The sequence below is a fragment of the Vitis vinifera genome, chromosome 4 (genome assembly GCF_030704535.1).
Source record: "Vitis vinifera cultivar Pinot Noir 40024 chromosome 4, ASM3070453v1".
NCBI lineage: Eukaryota > Viridiplantae > Streptophyta > Magnoliopsida > Vitales > Vitaceae > Vitis > Vitis vinifera.
Window position 1 is genome coordinate 21460372 of NC_081808.1, and position 25543 is coordinate 21485914.

The following is a 25543-nucleotide window of genomic DNA, read 5'->3' on the forward strand; positions in this document are numbered from 1 at the left end:
GTTTTGTTTTGTCCTTTTTTCCAGGCTCGGAGAGTAAAAACAGAAAACCAACACCTCGGTAACCCAAGTGGGAAAATTCATGAGAGGTAAACGACCGTGGGCATTGTCAACTGAACCAAGAAATTTACAACTGATAAGTTTTACGTGTTAGAGAGCTGGGCACCTTCGACATACATAATTTACAAATGGATGAATCCAACCTGACCAACTATTGTAATTTTCAACTAGCAGTCTCTCAACCTTATAGGGGGGTGAAGGCAGACTGAAGATATTTTGTTTCTATTCAGTTCCAATCAAAACGGGGAACACCATCTGCCCTAGTCCTCCTTGATGCCAAGATAAACCAAGTAGCAACGTATTTCCCTTTTATCCCTTAGTAGCACAACAATCTCCTCTCTTCTATAGTAGAGACCCCATTAGGAGGGACATTGGAATTTAGGGCAGTTGTACCCAAATCCAGAGTGCTAGTACCAGTTTGTCACAACAAATCAAATGCTACCTTGAGAGGTTAGCAGTTGGAGATGGTCCATGGCACATTCAACCAGAAATTACTTATCAGATTTTGGGAGGTCACCCACACTGTTGGAGGAGCTGTCCTGGAGAGCTTGAGAAGAAGAATACTTGCTTGAACAGCTTCCATCTGTAGCACTTCTTTCCTTCCTTTGTGATTGTTTGCCCTTCTTTTCCCCTGTCAGCAAATCCTGCACAAACACAAAATTCAGTTATATTTTCTATCTTTAATGTGCTTGGAGTTTCTGCAATGGGTTCCTGTTACAGATCAAGCGAAATCTAACCTGTTGTGATGATGATCCAGGTGTCTTTAGTTCAAGGTCTGTTGCCACATCATTAGATTCATCGCATTTTTCAGTGTTGCTGCTCCTTTCACGATCTGATGACTTGCTTTTGGAATCTGGTTTGCTTGACACATGAGAAGCAGATGCATATTGGGCAGATGGAACTTCAGTAGGAGGATTAGCAGGAGTTTGATATGGAATAAAAGTTGAACAGGGATTGGGGATTCCACTAGGATTCTGATTTCCAAAGAAAGGAAATGGCTGTAGAGATGGATGCATGGGAATTGGACCAGAAGGAACAGGCACAGGAACTGGATAAGAATAGGGTGAAGGACCCATGACAACAGAAGGATCGATTGGAGCCCATGGAAACATGACCCTGAGCCTTTGCTGATATTGAACATTAAGATTGTCAATATCAGACTTTAGAGCTACCTTTTCTTCTCTTAGTTCATTCTTCTCCTGCACTAGCTGATTGTAATAAAAAGAGAACATTAGCAACTGATGAGGCAGGTGACCAAATGGGCCAATAAAATTGGGAAAAAACATTAAAGAAATACCACCTCACGAGATTCTTCAGAAAGTGCAGCACACTCAACTTTTAGTCTGTTGACTTCAGCAGTCAAATCCTTCAGCATTTGAATTGTATCTGCAAGGATGGTTGCCTTGTCATTCTTGGGCCTATCTGGGTCTGCATTTGAACTTTCTGTTAGTTAAATAAAAGCACTTTAAACTTTCTAAGGAAGGATTATGAATAGCAACAGTTGAGGAACACAACTGTACAATGATAATACTCATGTTTCGTAGGCCAAACAAATGATCTAGCAAGTGCTGGAGGGATGATCTGACAACAGATAAGCAAACACAAGCTCTGAATAAAATGAACACAATAAACAGACACCTGGTTTACATCTCTTAGTTATCAATCATAAATTGGTGGTACCAAATAAGGCAGATGCACTTATGCACATTGATAATGTTCACAATGACTGTAAACACAGTCCATAATACAAGATGAATGGATCTTTACTTGAAATTTCTATGGTCAAGGAAATGAACAAAACTAACTAGTTTAAAGAACCTATTAGGATCAGAAAAAACAAGACAATTTGAAGAGAATGACAGGGACTTGAAAAAATGGATCCTGGAAATCAGGGAATTTTCTCAGGTGATGATCAGCTAGTCACATTTAGCAGAATAATATATAATTCAGACAAGATAATAAAAGGTGATGATGGCCAAGCTACTAACCCATGAGGGCAACTAGAGATCTAAAGCCAAACATGGTTGACATAAAGGAAACTGTAAAGCAGAAGGAAGTTGAATTTGAAGAGATTCTAAGAAAAAGTTGCAACCTCTCTTCCTTATGGTTAAACCCAAGACTGCAACACCACCAAGTGTCAGGAGACAAAGTGGAACTGGGAACAGAACCAAAAGCATTATAATAAACGCATTAAAAGGAAGAAAAAGGGCTCAATGCAATCTTAGAGCAGAGTTTGAATTGCTGTTCTGGAGAAACACAATAGTCAGGATGCACTCTTTTAAACCACCGTCTAAGGGTAATAAAAAAAATGACACAATAGCGCATCAGCACAAGATTGTAACAAAAAAGCTTTACTCATTCAAACACCAATAAGAAAGAGTACATGTGATCATTAAGTATTATTCCTACATCTGCTTTCTTGTTGAACCAGTCTGAAGTTAACATGAATTTTTGAACTGTTTACCTCCCTTGTATTTGTAAGATAAATAATCAATTGGCCTTATGTCTTCCCAACTTCAAATTGCATTGCTCCTCCTTAGGGTAAGACCATATTTATCATCTCATAATTGCATGAGAACCTTTACATATGTATATGTTTCATGCTTAAAATGGCACAAACATCTCAATCAAATGAAACCAACATCTCAATATCCTTCATAAAGAGCCCAATCCAACCCTTACATTCAAACAGAGAGCTTCCTCCCCTAGGTCACTGGTGAGTCTAATTACAGTATGGAGCAGTTACCTAATGTGTTTCCCAACTCAAGAAAATGCTCATTCAGTCTGTCCCTCCTTAACTTTTCACGGTCTGCCTTCTGAACTTTTCTTGCTGCAATTGAATCCTTTGCTTCCACTTCAGTTCTTTGTCTGCAAACCCCAAATAAAGAGATTTAAAAAACCAAAAAAAAAAACACGGAAAAGCATTAAGCGGCATAGTAAAGAAATAGCAAATTATTCTTCCTAATCCACTAAAAAAACACAAAAATTGCAAACCCAAGTAGGGTTACAATTTGCTGGGGTTTTCTTTTTGCCTTTTTTCGAAGAAAATGTAGAACTTCCAAATTCTAATTAAACTATGTCCCAAACACAACAAAGTTACATTTCATAAATGTCAACACAAACATCCAATGTAATAAGAATAAAGCTACAGACACAAACTGGCTCTTGGACAAGCTTCTAGTCTCTCTAGTCCCGTCATAATGCTCACGTTACCCATGTAAAATCAAAATTCACTAACATTCTTCACTTGAGCACTTGTAATTCCTAAAATCCAACCTAATCTCCTGACTCTCTGTTCGGATTATTCTACTTAACAAATGTCGAATCAACGTTCATGACCATGAACTTGCGAGGGTGAAAAATCCATCCTCATCCCATACATTCCATCAAATACAATCTGAAAAATTCAGAGGGCAAAATCAGAAAAATCATCAAACCTGGCTTCCGGCAAGCGATTATTGGAGGAGGGCAACGAAAGAGGATTGGAAGGGGCTAACTCTGGTGCAACTGATTGCGTGAAATCATCAGCTTTCCACTGATCCATCATAACTCTCTCACCTCAATTCTAGGGTTTCTGAGTTTCCTGCGGCTTTCATCGCTGACATTCAACACCTCGTGCTCTCCACGAGAGGCAGCGCCAATCTGGATCAATTGTTGTGCCCTCCACGTGGTTTCTTATCCATTCGGATTTCACCCTTGTGGGGACCACGCCAAATTTGGCGCGGGTCTACGGTGTAGCTGTTGTACCAGAAACCTCCCCCTGACGGGTTGCCTCCGGTTTGTCAGCGTGATAATTAAATCAAGTCACGGAATTGAGCGTAATAATTCAAAACTTTGGGGATGTAAAGGGAAAACGATGGAAGTGTTTGACAATTCTGAAACGACGTCGTCTAAATACCCCTTTTAAACGACGTCGCTTCGAGTTCTGTCTCTTTATCTCAGGGGAATACCTCGCAGCCCTACCTTGGTCCGTCGGTGATCGGAGGAGTAACGTTCAATCTCCGGCGAGCTCATGGTGCCATGAAGATAGTGACTTATAACGTGAATGGCCTAAGGCCACGCATCTCTCAGTTCGGCTCTCTCCTCAAATTTCTCAGTTCCCTCGACGCCGACATCATCTGCGTTCAGGTGCTCCGATTTCTTTCTCTGTATTGATACTCTATAAATTCATGTTTTGGATCAATTATATCGTTTTCGAATGCAGGAGACGAAGCTATCGAGGCATGAACTGACGGCAGATGTGGTGATGGCGGATGGATACGAATCCTTCTTTTCTTGCACCCGCACGAACAGCAAAGGTCGGGTGGGCTACTCCGGTAAGTGTTTGTGAAAATGATTCGACCAGAATTTGTGCACATTACTCATAAACCGGTATCATTTGATTATCATCACCAGTTGGGATCCAATGGTCGCTTTATCTTATAAGTTTCATTCCGTTATTTGTAATTAGCTTGCAGGAGTCTATGTATTGGGGGAATTATTTGAATCCTCGGGATTTTTAATCCTTTATTTATGTAGGTGTTGCAACATTTTGCCGTGTGAAGTCAGCATTTTCGAGCACTGAAGTGGCGTTGCCAATTGCAGCAGAAGAAGGCTTCACCGGCCTCCTTGAAAAGTCTGGAGGGTTTGGAACTGGAAAGGATGAAATCCCTGTAAAAGCAGAAGGTCTTGAAGAGTTTGCCAAAGATGAGCTTCTCAAGGTTGACAGTGAGGGCCGTTGCATTATCACGGATCATGGTCATTTTGGTGAGTTAAACATGATATTGATCAATTAAGCATCATACTGGAGGCACCACGAAATAGGATATTGTATTATAGTTCGTGGGATTAAATTTCACTATCTTAAGTAATTGCCTACATAGATTGTTGAAGCCTTGATTCTTAGTGTTACTGTCAACCAAGGTATATCAGATTCGAAGTTGGATTTTTGTTTCCTCTATGATTTTCCGTATTGCAGGTGTTGTTTCAAGTTTTCATGTTTGAGAAGGCTTAATCTTTAAGTTTGTATGTAAATTTTCAATGGAGCTGATTATGGGAATTGGCCAGTTCTTTTCAATATATATGGGCCCCGAGCTGACTCTGAGGATACAGAAAGGATTCAGTTTAAGCACACTTTTTTCCAGATATTACAGGTAGCCTAATATTCTTCCTCATATTTGAGATAATGGGCGGTGAAATTTGAGAGTTTTATTCTGTGTAAAATCTTGTTTTTGGGTGTTATTATTTGTACTTACTAAAAAGTTTATGCATGAATAATTGTGTTATATCTTTACTTCTTGTGTGAGCATTTCAAATTGATGATGTGCCTCTCATGTGCCTAAATGCACTTGTAGCTAACTCTGGAAAATTTGTATTATCTAAGGGATTGCAATTTCTTGGGATTTGTCTTCTTTTTTGGTGTTGCATGAATCACTAGAATGTTAGTACTTAGTACAGTAAACCTTGATAAGTAAATGGTCGATAAATTAATGACCTAGCCAAATGCATAAGATAATAATTTTTTAGAAATTCTTAAGGGTTCAAGGAAATTTAGATTTAATAATTGATAAAGTACATAAAAATTAGCAAACAAAAATTTATAATATAGTATTGAGTAATTATTTACAATTTTTATTTTCTTAATTCAACTCTTTCACAAAATATGCATCCAAAGTTATCTGTCTTTTCTTTGTACTTGAAACCTTTATCTTCTAGTTGAAACTTTTTTTTATCTTCAGGACATTAAGTTTTGACACCACATCTCTTCCTTTTAAGAATCCTTTTATCTGCTACAATTAATGACCATCTCTCTCTCTCTCTCTTTCTTTTTAGAGTCTCTTATGCTTTTATCTATTAACTTTTGATCACTTCCATTGTTTTTAAATATGTAAGTCATACATGTATAAGTACTGTATTGGAAACATAATATTCCCTCTAAATAATGATGCATGTCCTGTTTCTGTAGTCAGTCATTGATTGAATGGCCATCTGTTTTTGTGGAAATGAAGAAAGTGCATTTTAGCTGCCTTTGTAGCATCACGGAGGGTCTTGTTATAATAATTCATCTTCATACTCTGTGATTGATATCGGTAAGCTTTGTTGTAGAAAAGATGGGAGACTCTCCAGCAGCAGGGGAGGAGGATATTTGTTGTTGGTGATCTTAATATTGCTCCTGCTGCTATAGATCGCTGTGATGCTGGACCAGATTTTGAGAAGAATGAGTAAGTTGCTGGCAAATTTCTATGTAGTGCCTTTACCACCCTCAACCCTAACTTCCCCCAACCATACACCTACACAAATGTGTCTATGTTTGGAGTTGTTTTATATATATGTGTGTGTGTGTGTCTATATATATATATGTGTGTGTGTATTCTATTTTACAATTGATTTAAATATGGCTTAGGACAGGCAAAACCTAATAGTATTTTCTCACATATTTGATTTACTATATGAATCTTCTTGTAGGTTCAGGAGATGGTTTAGATCTATGCTAGTGGAATGTGGAGGCCCTTTCTTTGATGTTTTTAGAGCAAAACATCCTGACAGGTTTTTGGCTGATACTTGGATTGAGATTCAATTTGGATTTCACCAGCGTTGTTTTTATATTATACACTGAACACTTGAATTAATTTTGAAGCTCTCGTCTTGTAATATTGGTTCATTAGCTGTAGCATTTAAAATTTGTTGTTTGTTCTCTATGACTTGAATTTTGGGTAATATTTATTATTTCTACAAAGGTTAAAAACTCTTCACCAATCACCTTTTTGTGTTCCCATCTGGATTTTTCTACAGAAGAGAAGCATACACATGCTGGTCATCGAGCACAGGTGCAGAGGAATTCAATTATGGGTCAAGAATTGACCATATTCTCAGTTCTGGGTCATGCTTACATCAAGACCATTGCCTGCAAGATCGTATCTTTGTTACTTGCCATGTTAAAGAATGTGACATATTGACTCAGTTTAAGCGATGGAAGCCTGGAAACAAACCCAGGTACCACGTAATTTTATAGAATAATGATTTGATACTAGGGTTTACAAATTTGTTTAGTAGATAGCACAGGCACATACACCTGTGTATACAATTTTCTGTACACATCTCTTCTCTTACCATACACAAACATGTACGTGCACAATCTTATCTTGAGAATGACATTGTGTTAGAAGAAAAAGTGTGATATAAGGTATCAAGGTTTGATTTGAGTATCAAAAAGATGGAGGGAATGGAAAGAAAAATGCCAAAAATAGATCTTGGAAGGAATCCACTTTTATGTAACTTTCTGCACTTCCCTCCTTTTGCACATTCTTTCCTTAATCCAGATGGAGCATACAAATCTTGGATGTGTGGTAAAAAGTAATTAAGAATAAGGACACATGAAGGAAGATAAAAGAACTTGAGGTATATGCAAATAACTCTTAATGTGTGTGTAAGACTTGATTGGGATTTGAGATATTAAGGGCCAGTTTGGTATTGTTTTCAAAAACAATTATCAAAAAGTAGTTTTTAAGAATAATTCTTAAAATCAACTCTCAATTGTTTTCAAGATCAAAATTCTATTTGGGAACTCAAATATGAAAAATAGTTTTCTTAGCTTATTCTCCATGAAAGTACTGTACACTTATGTATAATGCAAATGTTCTTGAAGTATTTTTCATATTTTCAATTGTTGCTTAGAGCACTCCACAAAAAACAACTAAAACCACCTTATTTTCAGAACAAATTCTAAAGTAAATGTTTCCTGTAAAAAATTTGTCAAACATATGCTCTAAGTTAGAAAACTCTTTTCTATTCTAAAGAACAGAAAAATGTTTTTACAAACAAGCCCTAAAGTTCTGCCTCAAATTTTAAGCCTTACATGCCTTCTGCTACACTAAGGATATGGCTATTGTTTCTTAATATTCTTTGTGGTCAAACCAAAAGTAAGTAAACATATGGATATAATTTTGTTTGGTTAATGGGCATGTGTTTCCAAATGCCCTCTCCAATGAATATTAACGGGTGATTTTGGCTGGGGTTGGTTTGGGTTTCCTCTTATTCTTTCTCTACCAAAAGAGAAACCTTTTCTCCATTAGAGTTATAGTGGTTCATGTTGAATAGAAAATACAGGCATTTCACTGCAATTAGAATCCTTGAGTGGTAGTTTCTCATTATTCTTCGTCAAATTATTCAGGATCTGGTTTCATGAATACAATGTGCATGTTTATTGCTCTGCACGTTCATATGAAAGGCTTGGATGTAACCTTCACTTAGTTTCTCCAATAACAGGTGGAAAGGAGGGAGAAGCATCAAACTAGAAGGTTCTGATCATGCTCCTGTTTTTATGAGTTTAATGGATATCCCTGATGTTGCGCAGCATAGTACTCCATCTTTGTCTGCTAGATATGTTCCTACGGTTCATGGGTTCCAGCAAACTATTGGTGTGACGTCTCTGTCCTGTTCTTTGTTTGCATCTGCTTCCTTTTTATACACTTCTCAAATTTTCACGTAGTCACTGTTTTTATGCAGCATCAGTATTAATGAAAAGACAAAAGGCTGAGCAAGTAAAGACCTTCGAGGTATCAAGTTCATTTTCAGATGAAAATATTACAACTAGAAGTTGCAGTGAGATTCTGAAAAGATCATCCCAAGACTGCTGTATATCTGACCTGCCTTCAGGCGACTTTCTGTCTTCTTCAAATCTGCAATCAGAAGGTGTCATTCCAAGACTGGATGGGCCCTCCATATGTTCCATTAGTGATTCTTCCAATAGAATTATAACCGCCTCAATAATCAGGCAAACAAAATCAACGCCTGGCACAGTAACAAAGAAAAAAGCAAGACAAAGTCAATGCTCCCAACTCTCTCTGAAGTCATTTTTCCAGAAAAGTTCCAACGTTAAAGATGGTGTTGATAATGCTGCAGCTGATGCGTCACTTGATCAGGCAGATGAGTCAAAGTCTAATCAGAACCCCAACAAGACTTCTATGGGTGATGATGAAAGCAAGAGTTCAAAGATGGTGGAGTTGGATGTTAGTGCATCCAATCAGGAACAAGGTGTGGTAATTTCCGGCAGTTCCCCGCAAAGGGATAAAAATGATATAGCTTTAGTGGAGTGGCAAAGGATTCAACAACTCATGCAGAACAGCATACCTCTTTGTAAGGGCCATGGTGAACCCTGTGTTTCTCGGTTAGCTAAGAAACCTGGTCCAAATCATGGACGCAGGTTTTATGTCTGTGCTCGGGCTGAGGTATTATGCTTGTGTTTATATTTATGTCAGCATGCTTTTTATATTTTCTACTCACTTGACGAGTATTTCTTGAGCTGCTCTGTTAATATTGAAACATATAGATATTTTGACATTATAAAGATAGCTAAAGGGAGAGATCTTTTGTAATTTTTATTATCCAAAAAAGAAAAAAAATTGATATGTTTAGAGATGAAGGCTTTTCTTGGGTTGAATTGTGATGAAAACTGGTATTTCTAGGCTTTTTCTTCCTTTGAGTTGCTCTTCTATACATGTAGAGTGCAGAAGGAAAGTCATGAATATGTACACACTAACAAAAACTTCTGATTCACCCTTTTAATGGCAGGGACCAGCGTCTAATCCTGAAACAAATTGCGGTTACTTCAAGTGGGCTGCTTCAAAATCTAGGCACAGATGACGCTGGTGATTAATTATTTGCCGGCTGGTCAGTCTCTGACAGTTTTGGCTGAACGGATCTGAAGCCCTCGATTCCCCACTAAGCCTTGATCTAGTAGTAGCCCTTTGATGATGCAGGCAGATTATTAGATTCTGGGAAAATTGTGTTGCTAAAAGGTATTCCTGTTCATATCTCGTATTTAATTTTTCCTTTAATACGATGTCAGAGGTATTACCGTTTTTATATCCTTTCTCGATCTATCATCATCAACACTTACCAGGATTATCATCATTAAAATCTAAGATTTTTTTATAATAATTTCTTTTAATTTTGTATTAATAATAATTTCACCAATGATTTTATGGCATGACTCATCCCACCGAACCATAAAGGGTAAAAGAAAAGGAAGGAAAAAAGATGATACGGAAAAAGAAAAAGAGGAGAAAAAGATAAATATTATATTATTATAAACGAGTTTGGATAAAATCAATTGATTAAAAATGATAAAATAATGTTAAATTTGTGAATTTAATTTTTTTAATATTTTATTGAAAAAATAATTTATTTTAAATATAAATGTTATTTTTCATTTTAAGTATTTATAAGAATATTTTAAAAATAATAAAAACAAAAAATTTAAAAAAGAAAAATGATAGGATTAAATTCCCAAAATTAGATTTTCCGTCACCTTTTTCAATCTGATAACCTTTTGGAATATCTAGAATTTGGCCTCGCCCAAGACTCTTAAGACTGATGTACCGTGAGGGAGTTGCAACCATTATTCCATCTCTCAACCATGATTTCCGCGGTAGATGAAATTCGCAGGCTTCTCGAGTCATCATCGGAGGAGTCAATTTATAGAAGCCTGACCACAACCATATGCGCCTTCGTCGCAGGCTTCGGCATGGCATTTGTTTTCGGTGCCTTCATCGTCAGTTGCACAATCCGAAGGCTCCGAGGGTACGGTGACGAATCACAACATCATGGCTCAACCGCATCGGCCGCTTCTTCGTCGGGACAACGCCGCCGCGAGCATGTGGTTGCCATACCAGTGCACATATACGGCCCCGGACCGTCATCCTCGTGCGCTGCTACGACGTCGTATGAGTTACAGGCCTGCGCCATATGTTTGTGTGAGTACGAGAATGGGGAGCGCGTGAGTGTTCTGCCTCGATGTAAGCACATGTTCCACAAGGACTGCATCGAACAGTGGGTGCCCGTGAAGTCGGTGAATTGTCCCATTTGTAGGGCTCCGACGGTAGGCGGAGACGCATGTTCGGCGTGGATGAATTGCTGATAGGAGTTGAGAACCCATCACCACCTGCATTGTTGGTCCTCAACTTCCCAAGCAGTGGGATGACGATTTCAAATTCTCGATGATCCATAACAAAAAGGATGGACTTTGAGCCTTTGTATTTCAATACATAATAACCTATTTGATTATTTTTTACATTTTAGCTATTTCTAAGTCAATTTTTTGACATAGTCTTTTTCTGAACCCTTGTCAATCAATTTTTAGATTGAACTTTAGAATACACCTTTTGAATTAATAATGACATAAATATATTCCACACGAAATTAAAGGAGAAAATCTTTTTACATGTTTATCTAAAAACCATATTATAAAACATAGAAAAATAAGAAAGTCAAATGGATAAACTTATCTACAATTATGAACCTAATTTTATAGCTAAGTGGAGAGTGGTTGTTGTGACTTTGTACCAGAGTCAACCAAACCTTACCCACAAATAAAAAGCTTAAATAATAATAAGAATTAATAAAATTGTAAATAAATGAAGACTAAAAATAGAAAACTCTTATCCATAAATATCAATTCCTTAGTTCTAAGTTACTAAAGTTTTGAGTTTTGAGATGTATTTCAACTTTTAATATGAAAGATGCTTTTTTTTGTTATGTTTAGTAGTATGATTTAAAAATAATTTATTTTTTTATTTTTAAAAACAAAATATTGTTTTAAAATTTTATCAATTTAAAAAAAATAAAATTTAAATATTACTCCATTTAATCATATTTTCTAAAATTTGTTTCTAAGTTAAAGAATTTAAAAAATTTAAAATAAGTTTTAAAAAACATGACCAAACGGACTACCTAAATTTTTGTTCATCTTCCCGCATAGGCAGTTTTTTCGGATCAAATTATCCATTTTTTTTTATTCTTTTCTATTCATCTATTTATAAAATACATAGTCTTGGGTTAGTTACAAAGGATAATGCTAGTGGCTCCTAGGTTGCCTCCAAAGATGATATATGTCACTCTCAAAAGGAAGTAGGACACCAAATTCTTCTATACTTGGGTGATGTGGATTTGTTGTGCACCGATAGGGGTAGTTAGTTTCACCTGTTGTCTTTTGGCTCCCAAGTTTGACATTCTTTCCGTTAAGCCAATGCCTCTCAACCAAGGTGGTGTTGATTAGCACAAAAAGAAAACTTCCAAATTCATGTTTCAAATAATTAATAGTTTTTCTTAATCATTTTCAATTCAAAATTAAAAAATGACTAGGAGTCACCACTTATTTTGTTTTATTATTATTATTTTTAAAATGGTAAACAAAATAAGAAAGAAAACCTTAAATGTGACTCCTTATTCTAAAAAGATGGTCTGTGAAAAATCAAAACGGGGCTCAGGGGTCAGGTTACTTATTGGGAAGGTACGGTAAAAACCATAATACCCTTTTAAGCCCCTAAAAATAGGTATTGACTAATAAAATGAAGCACACGTGATAATTGATTAATTAAACGTTGATACCAAAAGATGATCGTACATTGGGAACCAAAACAAAGCATGGAGAATGGTCAGAGTGAGAGCGGATATGTACCTTGGCAGCAAGCAAGTAATGTGCTATCATGAAATGAGGTTAGTGCACAAGAATGAATGTAAAATATATCACAATGCATCATCAAACAGAATATGAAATCACCAATGGCACACATGACATTTCACTCAAGTTCATTTTTATTGTAAGTAAAACTTCTTTGATGTTGGGCTTCCACCAAAGCTCAATTTATCTTTCATGAATTAGTCTCACAAATTCTATTGTTTTAAAATTATATATATATATATATATATATAAAATCATTCTTGCTTATGTAAAATTAAGAAAAATAGAAGATTATTTGAAAATCAGAGTGGAATTAAAACTGTTCGAGAGAAAATTGGATTTTTGAAATTTAATTAAAAATTGGAGTCTCAAAGATTATTTGAAAATTGGAGTCTTAAGAATTAAATTTAAGGATTGGAAACTTGGAAATTAAATTCGAAAGAAATTGGAATTTTTTAAAATTATTTGAAAATTTAAGTTTTGAAAATTAAATTGAAGAATTGGAATGGAAATTAAATTTGAAAGAAATTAGAATTAAAAATTATTTGAGAAGTTGAAACTATGAAAATTAGATTATATAAATTGAAATCTTGGAAATTATTGGAAGGTGAAATTTTTTTATATCATTTTTGTATATTCAAGTAATTTATTTTTTACCCAATCTCATGTTGTATGTTCACTTGTATCTTACTTTTCTTGGTATTCATGTTTTATTAATCAATTACCATAATTTCCTCAATTGTAGACACTATATATGATTTAAAGGAGTGCTACGACTTATCATTGTACTTTCCCGATAGATAATCTCTTTTAAAAAATAAACTAAAATAAGTGACGATTCTAACTTTTTAAAAATAAGTTTTCCACCAATAAAAAACGTGTCTCACCATCGAATGAGAACGCAAGTGAAAAATACGGATTTGCTGGATGCTAAAGAATATGACATGATAACCCACGACTCTTAATTTTGTAAAAAAGTTCATGAGATATTAAATTAGGTAATGCCATGATATGTTTGAATGTTAGTGTATATGTGCTGTAGGTTGAATTTGTGTAGTAGGAACAATGTATTTGTGTCATAATTAAACTTTATAATAAAAGTATTAGTATTAAAAACACTATTTTATACCTCATTGGCATTAATATTAATACACATTATGAGTGTCCGTTTTCTTAAAAAAAAATCATAAAATTTTAAATTATGTTGTATCGTAGTATATCGTAAATTTATTATAATTATATTGTAGGTGTACTGCATTTGCTTTATAACTAAATTTTGTAATAAAGTATTCATATTAGAAATGTGTTTTTTATGAAACCAAGGTTTGGTTAATCTCAATTTTGATGATAACAAAATAAGGTTTTAAAATTTGATCATGTGTAATGCATCATAGTTATAATATTTTTATATTATAATATTAATGTATTTATATAATAAGTATAATATGATCCATTGATGTACAATAGAATCCTAATGATCCTTTTATGCTATTTTTGGTAGATTAATTAAAATTGGTGACCTTTTAGGATAATTATCACCTTTGAAAAAAAAAAAAAAAAAACAAACTCCTAAATGATGGTTGTGATTTTGATGAAGTGGTGAAAGGAAAGCAACACCAAACATCATCAAAGAGAAAATTCAGAAAACGAAAAGGAAAGAGAGAACGTGCAAACTCACACTTCGTGATGCCTGAGCAAGGGAAAACGACATCGTATTGGATGTCGTTGCGACAGAAAGTTGAAAACTGAGAAGTGAAAACCCCAAGAGAGCCTCTTTCTGATTCACTCGTCGCAAGAAAAACCAAACGGTGATTTTCCCCTTAAGTTTCGATGAAGAAAGGACACCTGTACACTTGAGCAACATTGACCGGAGGAGAGAAGGGGTGGAGGCCCTGGAGGGTTTTGTGGGCAAAAACAGTGACAGCAACAGGGCGTGGCCATGGTGGTTGGAGCTGTAATAGTCATCGCTGATGGGGTGCTTTAATTGGAGGTCATGGTCCATGAGCTGATGCACATGGCGTCCGACACAGGTTGGGTGGGAAATGGGCCTAATGACTGATAGGGATGTGATCTCAGTATACAAATGAGTGGGTTAACTCCCCAGGTTGGGCAGCCAACCCAAGCTTAAAATCGTTAACCCACAGCCTATCAATTACCCCCTCCGCTATAAAATCAGCACCCAGATTCCCCATTTGTAAATGCATATTCCCTCTAGACTCTACACTCCACACCAATCAATACTTAAAATTTCCACATTTACAGGCTCCAAACTAGTCTGGCCTTATTGGAGCAATCACGACGCCTAATAGGACATAAGGGGAAATGGAAATGGGCCTACACAACCTGAATTCTTACTCAATGATTTCATGGATTACTACCAGGTCTGTTTGCTTCAGCAACTTCTTCAAACTTTGCATTATTACTATTATTTGATAGATATCCATAAACAAGTGGCGTAAGACGAATGATCAGAGACGATGAAAGAGATTGGTTTAGAAAAGCAACAAGATGGAGGTGAAGGTGGTGACAGAAGACAAGTACTCCATTGAAAACGACTTGATACATAGCCAGAGCCAGAGATAGATTTCTGAAAATCAGAAATGTGAATAAAAGTATAAAGCAGAAAAGAGATTCAGTGATTCACTTCCCTCAGGACGACTAAAGATTTTTTATTTTATTTTATTTATTTTGGGTGATTTATGCCCAATTAGGGATGAAAAATATTTTATACACATTTTATTTTATTTATTATATAAATATTACTAAGCATTTATTAAATGCAGATTCTTAATTTTGTGTGATGAACATACAAAGAACAATGTAAAAAGAAATCGAGATTGTAATGTTCTTGACTCTTGAATGGTGTGATGGGGACGATTATGATCATTGTCTGGATAATCTTCTTTTTAAAATAAAAAAATAAAAAAATTAGGATCTTATTGCTGACCTTCATGATATGGGTTGGCAGGATAATTAAATCCCTAAAATGGTTAAATTAGGAAATGGTATTACATCAAGATGATAATATACAAGACACTTTCATGTCATAAGCCACAGCCACATGAAGTTGAAGATGACCGTCATTTCCAATGACAAGGCGGCCGTATGTACAAATAGATATATTCAATTGGCATACAATGCGCCATGGAAGATATCATCTTGACAATGATGTTAAAGCCATCCTAGACCTTCAATGGTTCATTATTCAATGTTACGAAAATGTTGATGATACTAGCTTTTACCGGCACCTCTTGATAGTCAAATTACGGTTAAGAATGCACAAAAGACAGTTTTCTAATTAGCAAACTAAAATGATAGTATATATAGTCAATGGTATGATGAAAGTATCTCAAAATTTTAATTAATATATATATATATATATATATATATATATATTATATAAAAAAGTAAGAAAAACATTCAATGAATGGAACAAAGTTATAATTCAATTGTAATATTCTTTATAGTACAATGAAACAGTTTCTTTTATCCATGGATGTAAATAGGATCGGTCAAATTATATTAAAATCTTGTATATTTCTATGTGTGGATTACACAATATGGTCATGGTGCATATAATCACACGAGAGAATTAGTTCCAAAAATCCTTCATTTTTTGCATAGCAAATCACTGTTCCTTTGGTGGCTAGGTCCAATCCGAAAGGCCTTGTTTGTCTGTGACCAGAAGTGGATAGTAGCACTGTTCAATCGAGCTGTACATCACAGGATCAAATTTTTTGGCCCCGCACAAGAACGAAAAAGATCACCCAAACAAGAGATTTTTTGAGGGGGGGAGCCAGCAGGTGGGCTGCGGTGCGGGCACACAAATAATTAAAGTGAAGAACCCCAAAGTCTCAAAGTCCGTGGTCTTAATGAAAAGACTTTTAATCTCTTAGTTGCCCCTAAAGCTGTTTAATATATTCTATTCATTGAATGTCTAACCTTATACACAAACTCCACATGTGAAGAGGGGTTGCACCATCAACTTGCCGCCTAGTCGCAGCCACGCTAGACGACTTTTTATCCCTCTAGAAGAAAAAGATTATAAAGCGGACAAAGCTGTCGAAGAGACGAGTGGTGATATAAAGTTGAGCAGAATCACCTCTTTGTTAGTGTCTTTTCAACTTGGATGGGTGGTTCACACTTCACTTTTATTTGCTTTTGTTTTTTCTTCTTCCTTCTCCACCATCTCCTTACATTAAAGATTTTTAGACTACTCAGATGATACCATTTGTGCCAGAAAAATTACTGAAAATTGCTATCAATTAGTGTGATGGGTGAAAGCAACCTGCACCCACAAGTGCTGGCTACGTAACTTAATCAGAAAAGTCAATTTATTAAGTGGAAATTTTGTTTGTTTGATGCGAGGGTATTGGGGTGAGTATTGACTTGGTAATTCGAATTCAATGATGGAAACAAGTGGCTTCGAAATTAAATATATTTGCCAATCGCATAATTAGCGTATTATGTTTATTAAATTTATTGTATGACATTTTGTTCAGGTCACGTTGTTGTCGGCACAATTGGCCTTGTATGGGCAGTGTGTACAAGGTCATGCATGAAGGGAAAATTTGGCCGCGTTCCCACGGAGACCCAATTCTGGACGTCGGTGCATACCTTTAAGTGAATAAATTGTCTATTTGACAAACTGAATCTTATTATAAACTCACTCGAAGATCTAATAAATCCAAAAAAGACAGAAAAAGGATAAATAAACAGCTGTACCCGCGTGGTAGTGTGGAAAATGGGCGAACGGACACGTCAGACGCGTTGCAATTTCGCAATTAAAACCGGCGATGGAATTATGGAAATGGATAAGCAGTTTGCTGACTCAGCAGCACAGCAGCACCCGACAGTGCCACCGGATAAGCACTTGTACTCTATTTTCTGTTTTTAAGTTTTAAGTCCATAAACTTAACCATGGTTAAATCTTTACTCTCTCGTTTATATATAGTCAACCCACCTCCCCGCCGCTCTCCCATCATAACTTTTTAACACACTGTATAATGCTCTCTGCATCTTCTCCTTCATTTCTCCGGCCATCTCCTCGCTTCACCGGCAGAGCTTTTTCTCCGGCGCCGCCGCGTGTCAGCTACCGTCAGCCCTGTGTTTCCGCCGTTTACACCTCCACTGAAAGAGCGAGGCCCTCTTACCTGAGCCTCGCCGAAACGGCGTCGTGCGCCTCTCTTTATGAGATCCTTGGCATCCGTATGGGCGCCACCAGTCAAGAGATCAAGTCGGCGTACCGGAAATTGGCTAGAGTTTGTCATCCTGATGTTGCTGCGATCAGCCGGAAGGATTCGTCAGCCGATGAGTTCATGAGGATCCACGCAGCTTACTCGACTCTCTCTGATCCTGAGAAACGCGCCGATTATGACAGGTCGCTTTTTATGCGGCAACAGCCGATCGAATCTTACGCCGGCATTTCTTCTCCGACGATGTCCGGATTTTCCGGCTATACTCGCCGAAATTGGGAAACGGATCAGTGCTGGTAGGGAATTGATTTAGTCACTAATCAAGATTATGTGAGTGATTGCTAGAGATTGAAGCTCAGAAAATTGCTTGCTTGTACATAATTTGGTGTCCATACAAAATGAAGAAGCCTAATACACAGGAAGCGCTAACGCCAAGCTTCCCAGTTGAAATCAAAGCCGATTATTTAGTTCATGGCTTGATAAGGACTCATAGGGCTGTAATGATTTTTCCCACGGTGCTTATGAACGTGTAACACGCCCAGTTTCGAGATGAACCACTGTAATATAATATTACTTCTTAATAACAGTTTACATAAAAAGAGAATTTTATTCCTATTATTTTCCTTTTTCCTATTTCGAAGAATTCTTTCATTTCCTTTCGGAATTTTATGCTGATTTAATCCGTTTATCACTTTTTTGGTGAATATTTTTGAACCTTTATTGTGTTCACTTCATCAAAATTAATTTGCTTACCTAGAAGGAGTAATTTTAGTAATTAATATTATTAATTATTAATTATTTTTCTAAGTTCATAAAAGAATAAACTGATCAACCATATTAAAATAAAATATGTTTGTTATTAATTTGGTGGTCTAATAATCCAGTCGGTGTTCATATTAAATTCAATGATTATTTATATAAAATAATTGGTGGTGGCAAATAGCTACCGTGCAGGATCAAAAGGGGGAAATCGTAAAATTCAATGAAAAGTCTTTTGAATTCATAGCTTCTACATTTTCGAAGATTGATTTGGAACATTTATGAAAGGGAGAAAACATAGAAAAGGGCAATTTCCAGAAGCCTTTTTACTAGTCAACTTGGGAGAAACGGAACCTGTCGCCTTGAATCTACATGCACCCATTAGGAACGTTATTGTACAATTTCCACAACACAAATCCATTCTATGTTGGCATTGACAGGGATATTATTACCAACTTCACAAGAAATTGGAGCCAAGAATTTATTTTATTTGTTTTTTAGCTCGAATTTTCTTTCCTTCCTTTCCTTCGTTTCCGGGTCTAAAATGCGAGCAGAATTTGGACCAAGTAAAATGATTTTTTATCAATTTTTTTTAGTGGCCATTGGAAGTTTCAACTCAGCGGAGCAATCAGAGCTTCTATCGGAACAAAAAGAGCCTCACAGCTTTTAAAAAACTGATCCCAAATGTTCGATAAATTCAAATAGCTGAGAGGCCAGCATGGAAAGAAGATTGTGAAATCAGCAAATAGTAAAACAATATTAGTCAAAATAAAAAATTGAAATGTGACCGTCAAGGATGTCTTGTGACACAAATTGGATGATGGCTCTTGGATTTCATCAAGAATTTCTCTCCCCAATTTAAGGAAAAGGGCATCATGGGGTGGTTTTTTAATTGAAACCCAACTCCATGATGAGACGTGGTGAAAAGACATTACGATTCCGGTTTAGAAGTCAACACCCTTCTGCCCGGATAACGAAGTCGACCCAACCATGAGAAAAAGAGGACACTTTTATTGGGAAATTATTAGTGGCAGTTGGGATAGTCGGAGATGAGACAATGGGGTCGCAAAATTCACAAAAGCTTACCCTACCCTAAATTTAATGTATATTAAATTCCCGTTTTAGAAGAAGGTCACCCGTCGTCTTATAAAAAAGCAATGCAAAAGAATGAGCGGTCGGTGGAAGGCACTGATCTCAGTTAGCCCACATAATGTAACCTGTTATGGGTAACGGTCGTTATGGTCATAGCCTTCTCAAAGAAGTTTTCATGAGACTAGCTTGGCATTTACGTTTGCGTTTGCATTTGCATTTATGTGCAAATGAGGGAATGTGTACTATTCTTGGCCTGTTGGGTGCGGATTCCTTTAGCCTAATTTATAAATTGGTGTGCCAAACACAGTTAGGCTATAGTTTTTTGTAGGGGTATGAGGGTTGGGTACCAAAAATATTCGAAGAATTCAACCAACACGTGCTAGGAGAAATTACAAAAATACGGACTAGTGTGATAGGTTACCAGAAAAAGGGCGCCGGCCGCATCTCACACGTGGACGCTTGAGAGATGTTTACTAGAACAAGAAACAACCTTTTTTTTTATCTTTTATTTTAAAATTGTTAAAATTTTTGTTTAACTTATATGATTGTCTTTATTTTAAATGGATGTAGATTATTGATGTGGGCCCCTCACTGCCATTCCACACCTTATCCTTGTCTGCGTCCATGACCCAACTGTTTGGATGGTGAAACATAGGACTAAGCGGATAGTACGTTTGGTTCCAAGGTAGTAGATTAATTGCACACCAGGTAATGAGCCTTGATTGAGTTTTGGGTCAAAATGACCCATTTTTGAAACTTAATGTTGAAAACGGGCACATTTTGAAACTATTGTTCAAAATGGCCTCTTTGATGCCACGTAGGTGCCATATCATTAAAAAAATATTTTTTTTTCGTCATTATAGTGAAAGCCGTAGTTGGGAAACGCGACTTCATTTTTGCACTATAGCCGTAATTGGGAAACGCGACTTCATTTTTGCACTAAAGCCGCAGTTGGGAAACGTGACTTCATTTTTGTACTAAAGCCGCAGTTGGGAAATGAGGCTTCATTTTTGCACTAAAACCGCAGTTGGTAAACATGGCTTCATTTTTGTACTAAAGCCGCGTTTGCCAAACGCGGCTTCATTTTTTAACTAAAGCCGCGGTTGGCAAATGCGGCTTTAGTTCATTTTTATTTAAATTTAAAATTTAATTAAAAAATTATTAAATTATAATTTATGAATGAAATTTAAAAATATACTTAAATAATAAATTATTTATATTTAAATTTAAAATTCTAGTATTACTTCAACAAACATAAATTGATAAATAGAAGATATTATAAATGAATGTTTTATTTATTAATAAATTAATAATCTTAAAATAATAAATTTATATAACATATAAATAATATATAAAATTGTATAATTTATTAATTTAAGATATTTAATTTGTTAATTTTTAAGATATTAATTTATTTATATTATGATAAATTTATCTTTATCGAAATAATAGTATAGTAGTTAATAACTGAGATTTCAATTATAATATTTTTTTTTACTTTCCAATTTAATTAAAAACTATTAAATCACAATTTATAATTGAAATTTAAAAAATATACTTAAATAAAAAATTATTTATATTTAAACTTAAAAATCTAGTATTATTTCAACAAACCTAAATTGATAAATAGAAGATAATATAAATGAATATTTGATTTATTAATAAATTAATAATCTTAAAATAATAAATTTATATAACATATAAATAATATATAAAATTGTATAATTTATTGATTTAAGATATTTAATTTGTTAATTTTTAAGATATTAATTTATTTATATTATGATAAATTTATCTTTATCGAAATAATAGTATAGTAGTTAATAACTGAGATTTCAATTATAATATTTTTTTTTACTTTCCAATTTAATTAAAAACTATTAAATCACAATTTATAATTGAAATTTAAAAAATATACTTAAATAAAAAATTATTTATATTTAAACTTAAAAATCTAGTATTACTTCAACAAACATAAATTAATAAATAGAAGATATTATAAATGAATGTTTTATTTATTAATAAATTAATAATCTTAAAATAATAAATTTATATAACATATAAATAATATATAAAATTGTATAATTTATTAATTTAAGATATTTAATTTGTTAAATTTTAAGATATTAATTTATTTATATTATGATAAATTTATCTTTATCGAAATAATAGTATAGTAGTTAATAACTGAGATTTCAATTATAATATTTTTTTTTTACTTTCCAATTTAATTAAAAACTATTAAATGACAATTTATGATTGAAATTTTAAAAATATACTTAAATAAAAAATTATTTATATTTAAACTTAAAAATCTAGTATTATTTCAACAAACATAAATTGATAAATAGAAGATATTATAAATGAATATTTGATTTATTAATAAATTAATAATCTTAAAATAATAAATTTATATAACATATAAGTAATATATAAAATTGTATAATTTATTAATTTAAGATATTTAATTTGTTAATTTTTAAGATATTAATTTATTTGTATTATGACAAATTTATCTTTAACAAAATAATAACATACTCTTAAGCCCGTAGTTGTCATATATAGATTTTTTTTACAAAATTAGTTAATGAAATTAATTACAAAAAGTCTACTACAAAATGTAATTTTTAATAGTTTAATTAAAGTTACAAAAAATATCCACTAAGCATTAATATAGTGGAAAATAAAAAACATATATAATCTCATATGCCTCCACAAGGAGAGAACCTATGTGTAACTGATACTCTCTTCCTTTTTGGACGCCCCTCTCTAACTGTAGCAGGTACTGCATGTGACACATGAAGAACATTTGTCTGTGATGGGGCTAGAGCTGGAAATAGAGGTGGTGGTGGAGGTAGCAATCTAGGTCGACGTAAGCCCCGCCTACCCCTCGGAATGACTGGCGGTAAATCTAGCTGAGTAGTCCGCCTATTTGATTACAGAAAACCATCCTAATGTTGTCAAATATCAAACAATCAATTACACACAAAATGTAATCACAACATTCAAAAGATCACCAACCAAATCACAAATGAAATTTAATGTCAATGAAAGTACGTATTTTCATCTTTTGAATGGCTTATAATGATCATGATGATACAATAAGTTTCTTGATAAACTTAACATTGTCAAAGAGTTCTAAGCAGGATGAAAAATAAATAAAAAGTGAAACCATGACTAGTTAGCAACTTAGCTTACCTCAAGTGAATCAAGATGTTCCAAGGTTTCAATAGTTATATTATTATCATCCATTATTAAGTATTTACTTTGACTTTTCCGATCAATATAAAAAACAAACAATAAAACAACTATTCCAATTCCAAAGTTTCAAATTTCAAACCAACCAACTATCCTTTTGATTTGAATAATTAACAATTACTAGGGTGGGTCCCCTTGTCTTATTCAAAAGCCAGCAATTATCTAATTGAATTTTTTTTTTGATAAATAAAGAGAAAATTTTCTAATTGAAATTTGATAATTGATTAATGAACATCACGTATAAGTGTGGTATTATGTTGACTTGTTATGAAATTAAATAATATTTTTTAACAAAAACAAGATATTAAGTAAATTAACAATTGAAAATATGAAAATAAAAATAAATAACACTATATTTTATAAAATTTATTTAAAAGTGAAGTATTTAAATATGATATATTTATAAAAATGACTCTACTACACCTTCAAACTTTAATTCTTATATTCATTTATTCATTTAAATATTCAAATATATAAATATTTTATAAATTTAGTAATTTACTTAATATCAATAGGAAAATTTAGTAATATTAATATAAATTTAGTAAATTTAGTTAATTCCATAGGAAAAGTGATAAGCTGATGTACCAATACCAAAGCAAACCCATAATAATAATTCCACAGGAAAATTTCATAATAATAATATGATAAAATTATTTTTATTAATATTTTTTTATTTAATATTTAATTTTATTAAAAATTATAATATATTCTATTAAGATGAGATAAAATTGTTCTCATGATTTGTTTTTTTTTTTTTTTTTAACTCTATTAAATCTAAAAATCAAAAGGCTACCCACTTCTCTCACTCGGGCATGAAGAACCCCTTTTCTAAAGTTGCCCTCCAGCCGGGAGAATCCCTAAAAAAACCCTTCTCTCACTCTACCACTCTCAATCCTCGTAGGTACTAATCTAATCATATTATTATTATTATTATTATTATTTTGCAACCCCCCTTTGATTCCCAATAAAATCCATGCCCCATTTGATTTCCGGGAAAATTCATCCTCGTTTGATTTCCGAGAAAATCCATGCCCCATTCGATTTCCGCGAAAATTCATCCTCGTTTGATTTCCGAGAAAATCCATGCAAAACCCCCAAGGAAAACCAAAAAAATTGCTTTTCTTTTGCTCTCTGTGTTTTCTGGATCCGTTTTAGGGGTCTCTTTGCTGTTGTGCCATTGGATTTAAATTTCAAGAACCCTAAATCAAAACTGAGAAATGGGAAAAATCAAGAATTTTTTTCTTTCTGTTTTCATTCTTGTTCCCCACTTTTCTCAGCATCCAACGGGAAAAATAAAAATACTAACAACACATGATAAAAAAAAGCTCAGATCTGAAAAAAAATTAACACTAACCTCAACCTCCAACGTCTCCCTCAGTGGCCCACTGATGGGGCTAGGATTTTTAAGGAAAAATAAGCACGGGCTGGGAATAGAGAACAGCTCGGATGGAAGTTGTAGCTCCAACATCTCCCTCAGTGGCCCACTGGTGGGGCTAGGGTTTTTAACGAAAAAACCACACGCAGAGCACGGGGGAAGAGAGCAGCTTGGATCGAAGTTTGGGATTGGGAAAGAAAAAATACAACTGAAGTTTGGGAAAGTAAAAAATAAAAAGAATAAAAAATTACTTTGTATGCTAACGTGGACTCAAAAGGGCTATTTTGAACAATTGTTTGAAAAGTAGGCCATTCTGAACATTATGTTTCAGGAAGGCTATTTTGACCCATTATTCGCCTTGATTGATGCAATCGTTACAAAGATAAAACATCAATTTTTAAGGTTCATCAAGGTAAGATAATTGGGCCGACAATCATTGCCACAATAATGCATAATCAAGCTCAATTAAAGAACCATTAAAACTCTTGAAGGGATGTTACATTTGAGTAAGAATAAATAGTCACCCATATCCAAGGAAAAGTATGCTCCCATGGTTTCAAAATCACATTTTATTGTTCAAGTCCCAAAATCACATTTTCTTGTTCAAGTCATATCCAAACACTTCTTTTGTCTCCACTTTGAGAGCAGGACGAACCTCACTTTTGTGATCTATGCACCAACAATAGAGACTATAGTTATTCAGGGTAGATAATGTTTTTTTTTTTTTTTTTCCAAATAGAAATCATCAATATTTCTGGTTTTAATTTTTACAATAATTCCAATTCAAAAAAAAGTAGATTGTATGGAAAAGTCAACCAATACTGGATTCTCTATAGTGTTCAATGTACCCAAATTCACCGTGATTGTGTAACAATTGAATCATTAAATGAATCTTAATTATTTTGAATTTTGTACAATGTTTCTATAACCAAATCAATCAATAAATATAAAAAGATTAAAATTCAATGATTGGATTATAACATCACAAATATATAATTTATATATTATTAAAAATTAAAAATTTAAACACGTTTCATCATTTCATTGTTCATGTTGATAAATTAAATTATGATAATGATAAACGTGAAGATTTATTAAAATTTGAGTATTTTTAATTTTATTAAATATATTTAACTTATAATTATTTATTATTTAAATTTATTTAGATTTTAATAACTATATATTTTATTATTTTCAAATTTATTACTTATTTTATTTGTATTATTTTGATATTTATTAGATAAATCATAAATCTTTATATTTATTTTTAAGTTTTGAAATTATATTATATCATATATATTTTAAATATTTTTTTCATACAAAGTTGTTGACACATCTTGATGCTTTTACCACAGAAGGCCCAGG

The 25543-nt window shown here is 33.9% G+C and overlaps 4 protein-coding genes across 9 annotated transcripts; 3 read left to right on the forward strand and 1 right to left on the reverse strand.

Annotated features, from left to right (window-relative positions):
* Positions 1-80: 80 nt before the first annotated feature.
* On the reverse strand, positions 81-3848 carry LOC100259173 (transcription factor bHLH121). The gene is made up of 5 exons (XM_002265924.4): positions 3495-3848; positions 2804-2925; positions 1358-1485; positions 795-1265; positions 81-701 (listed from the first exon to the last, which is right to left on the reverse strand). The coding sequence occupies exons 1-5, from the start codon at positions 3602-3604 to the stop codon at positions 549-551; spliced, it is 984 nt and encodes a 327-aa protein (XP_002265960.1). The 5' UTR covers positions 3605-3848; the 3' UTR covers positions 81-548.
* An 89-nt stretch (positions 3849-3937) lies between these two features.
* LOC100264349 (DNA-(apurinic or apyrimidinic site) endonuclease 2) lies at positions 3938-9900 on the forward strand. 5 transcript variants are annotated; one of them, XM_002265890.4, is made up of 10 exons: positions 3958-4185; positions 4262-4373; positions 4576-4803; positions 5104-5189; positions 6142-6257; positions 6502-6582; positions 6829-7029; positions 8302-8453; positions 8542-9263; positions 9607-9900. In XM_002265890.4, exons 1-10 carry the CDS (start codon positions 4078-4080, stop codon positions 9676-9678), a joined length of 1878 nt encoding a protein of 625 aa, XP_002265926.1. In that variant the 5' UTR covers positions 3958-4077; the 3' UTR covers positions 9679-9900. The 5 variants fall into 5 exon arrangements, with proteins under 5 accessions (XP_019074974.1, XP_010649028.1, XP_002265926.1 ...); XM_019219429.2 differs by lacking the exon at positions 9607-9900 and having other exon boundaries at positions 3938-4185; positions 8287-8453; positions 8542-9457; XM_010650726.3 differs by lacking the exon at positions 9607-9900 and having other exon boundaries at positions 3948-4185; positions 8542-9457.
* LOC104879151 (E3 ubiquitin-protein ligase Os03g0188200) lies at positions 9726-11155 on the forward strand. Of its 2 annotated transcripts, none has more exons than XM_059736454.1 (2): positions 9726-9833; positions 10470-11155. In XM_059736454.1, exon 2 carries the CDS (start codon positions 10562-10564, stop codon positions 10952-10954), a length of 393 nt encoding a protein of 130 aa, XP_059592437.1. In that variant the 5' UTR covers positions 9726-9833; positions 10470-10561; the 3' UTR covers positions 10955-11155. The 2 variants fall into 2 exon arrangements, with proteins under 2 accessions (XP_059592437.1, XP_059592438.1); XM_059736455.1 differs by having other exon boundaries at positions 9745-9833; positions 10554-11155.
* Positions 11156-17240: 6085 nt separating this feature from the next.
* On the forward strand, positions 17241-18309 carry LOC100247204 (chaperone protein dnaJ 11, chloroplastic). Its single transcript, XM_002265808.5, has one exon. The coding sequence runs from the start codon at positions 17503-17505 to the stop codon at positions 17989-17991; it is 489 nt and encodes a 162-aa protein (XP_002265844.2). The 5' UTR covers positions 17241-17502; the 3' UTR covers positions 17992-18309.
* Positions 18310-25543: the final 7234 nt, after the last annotated feature.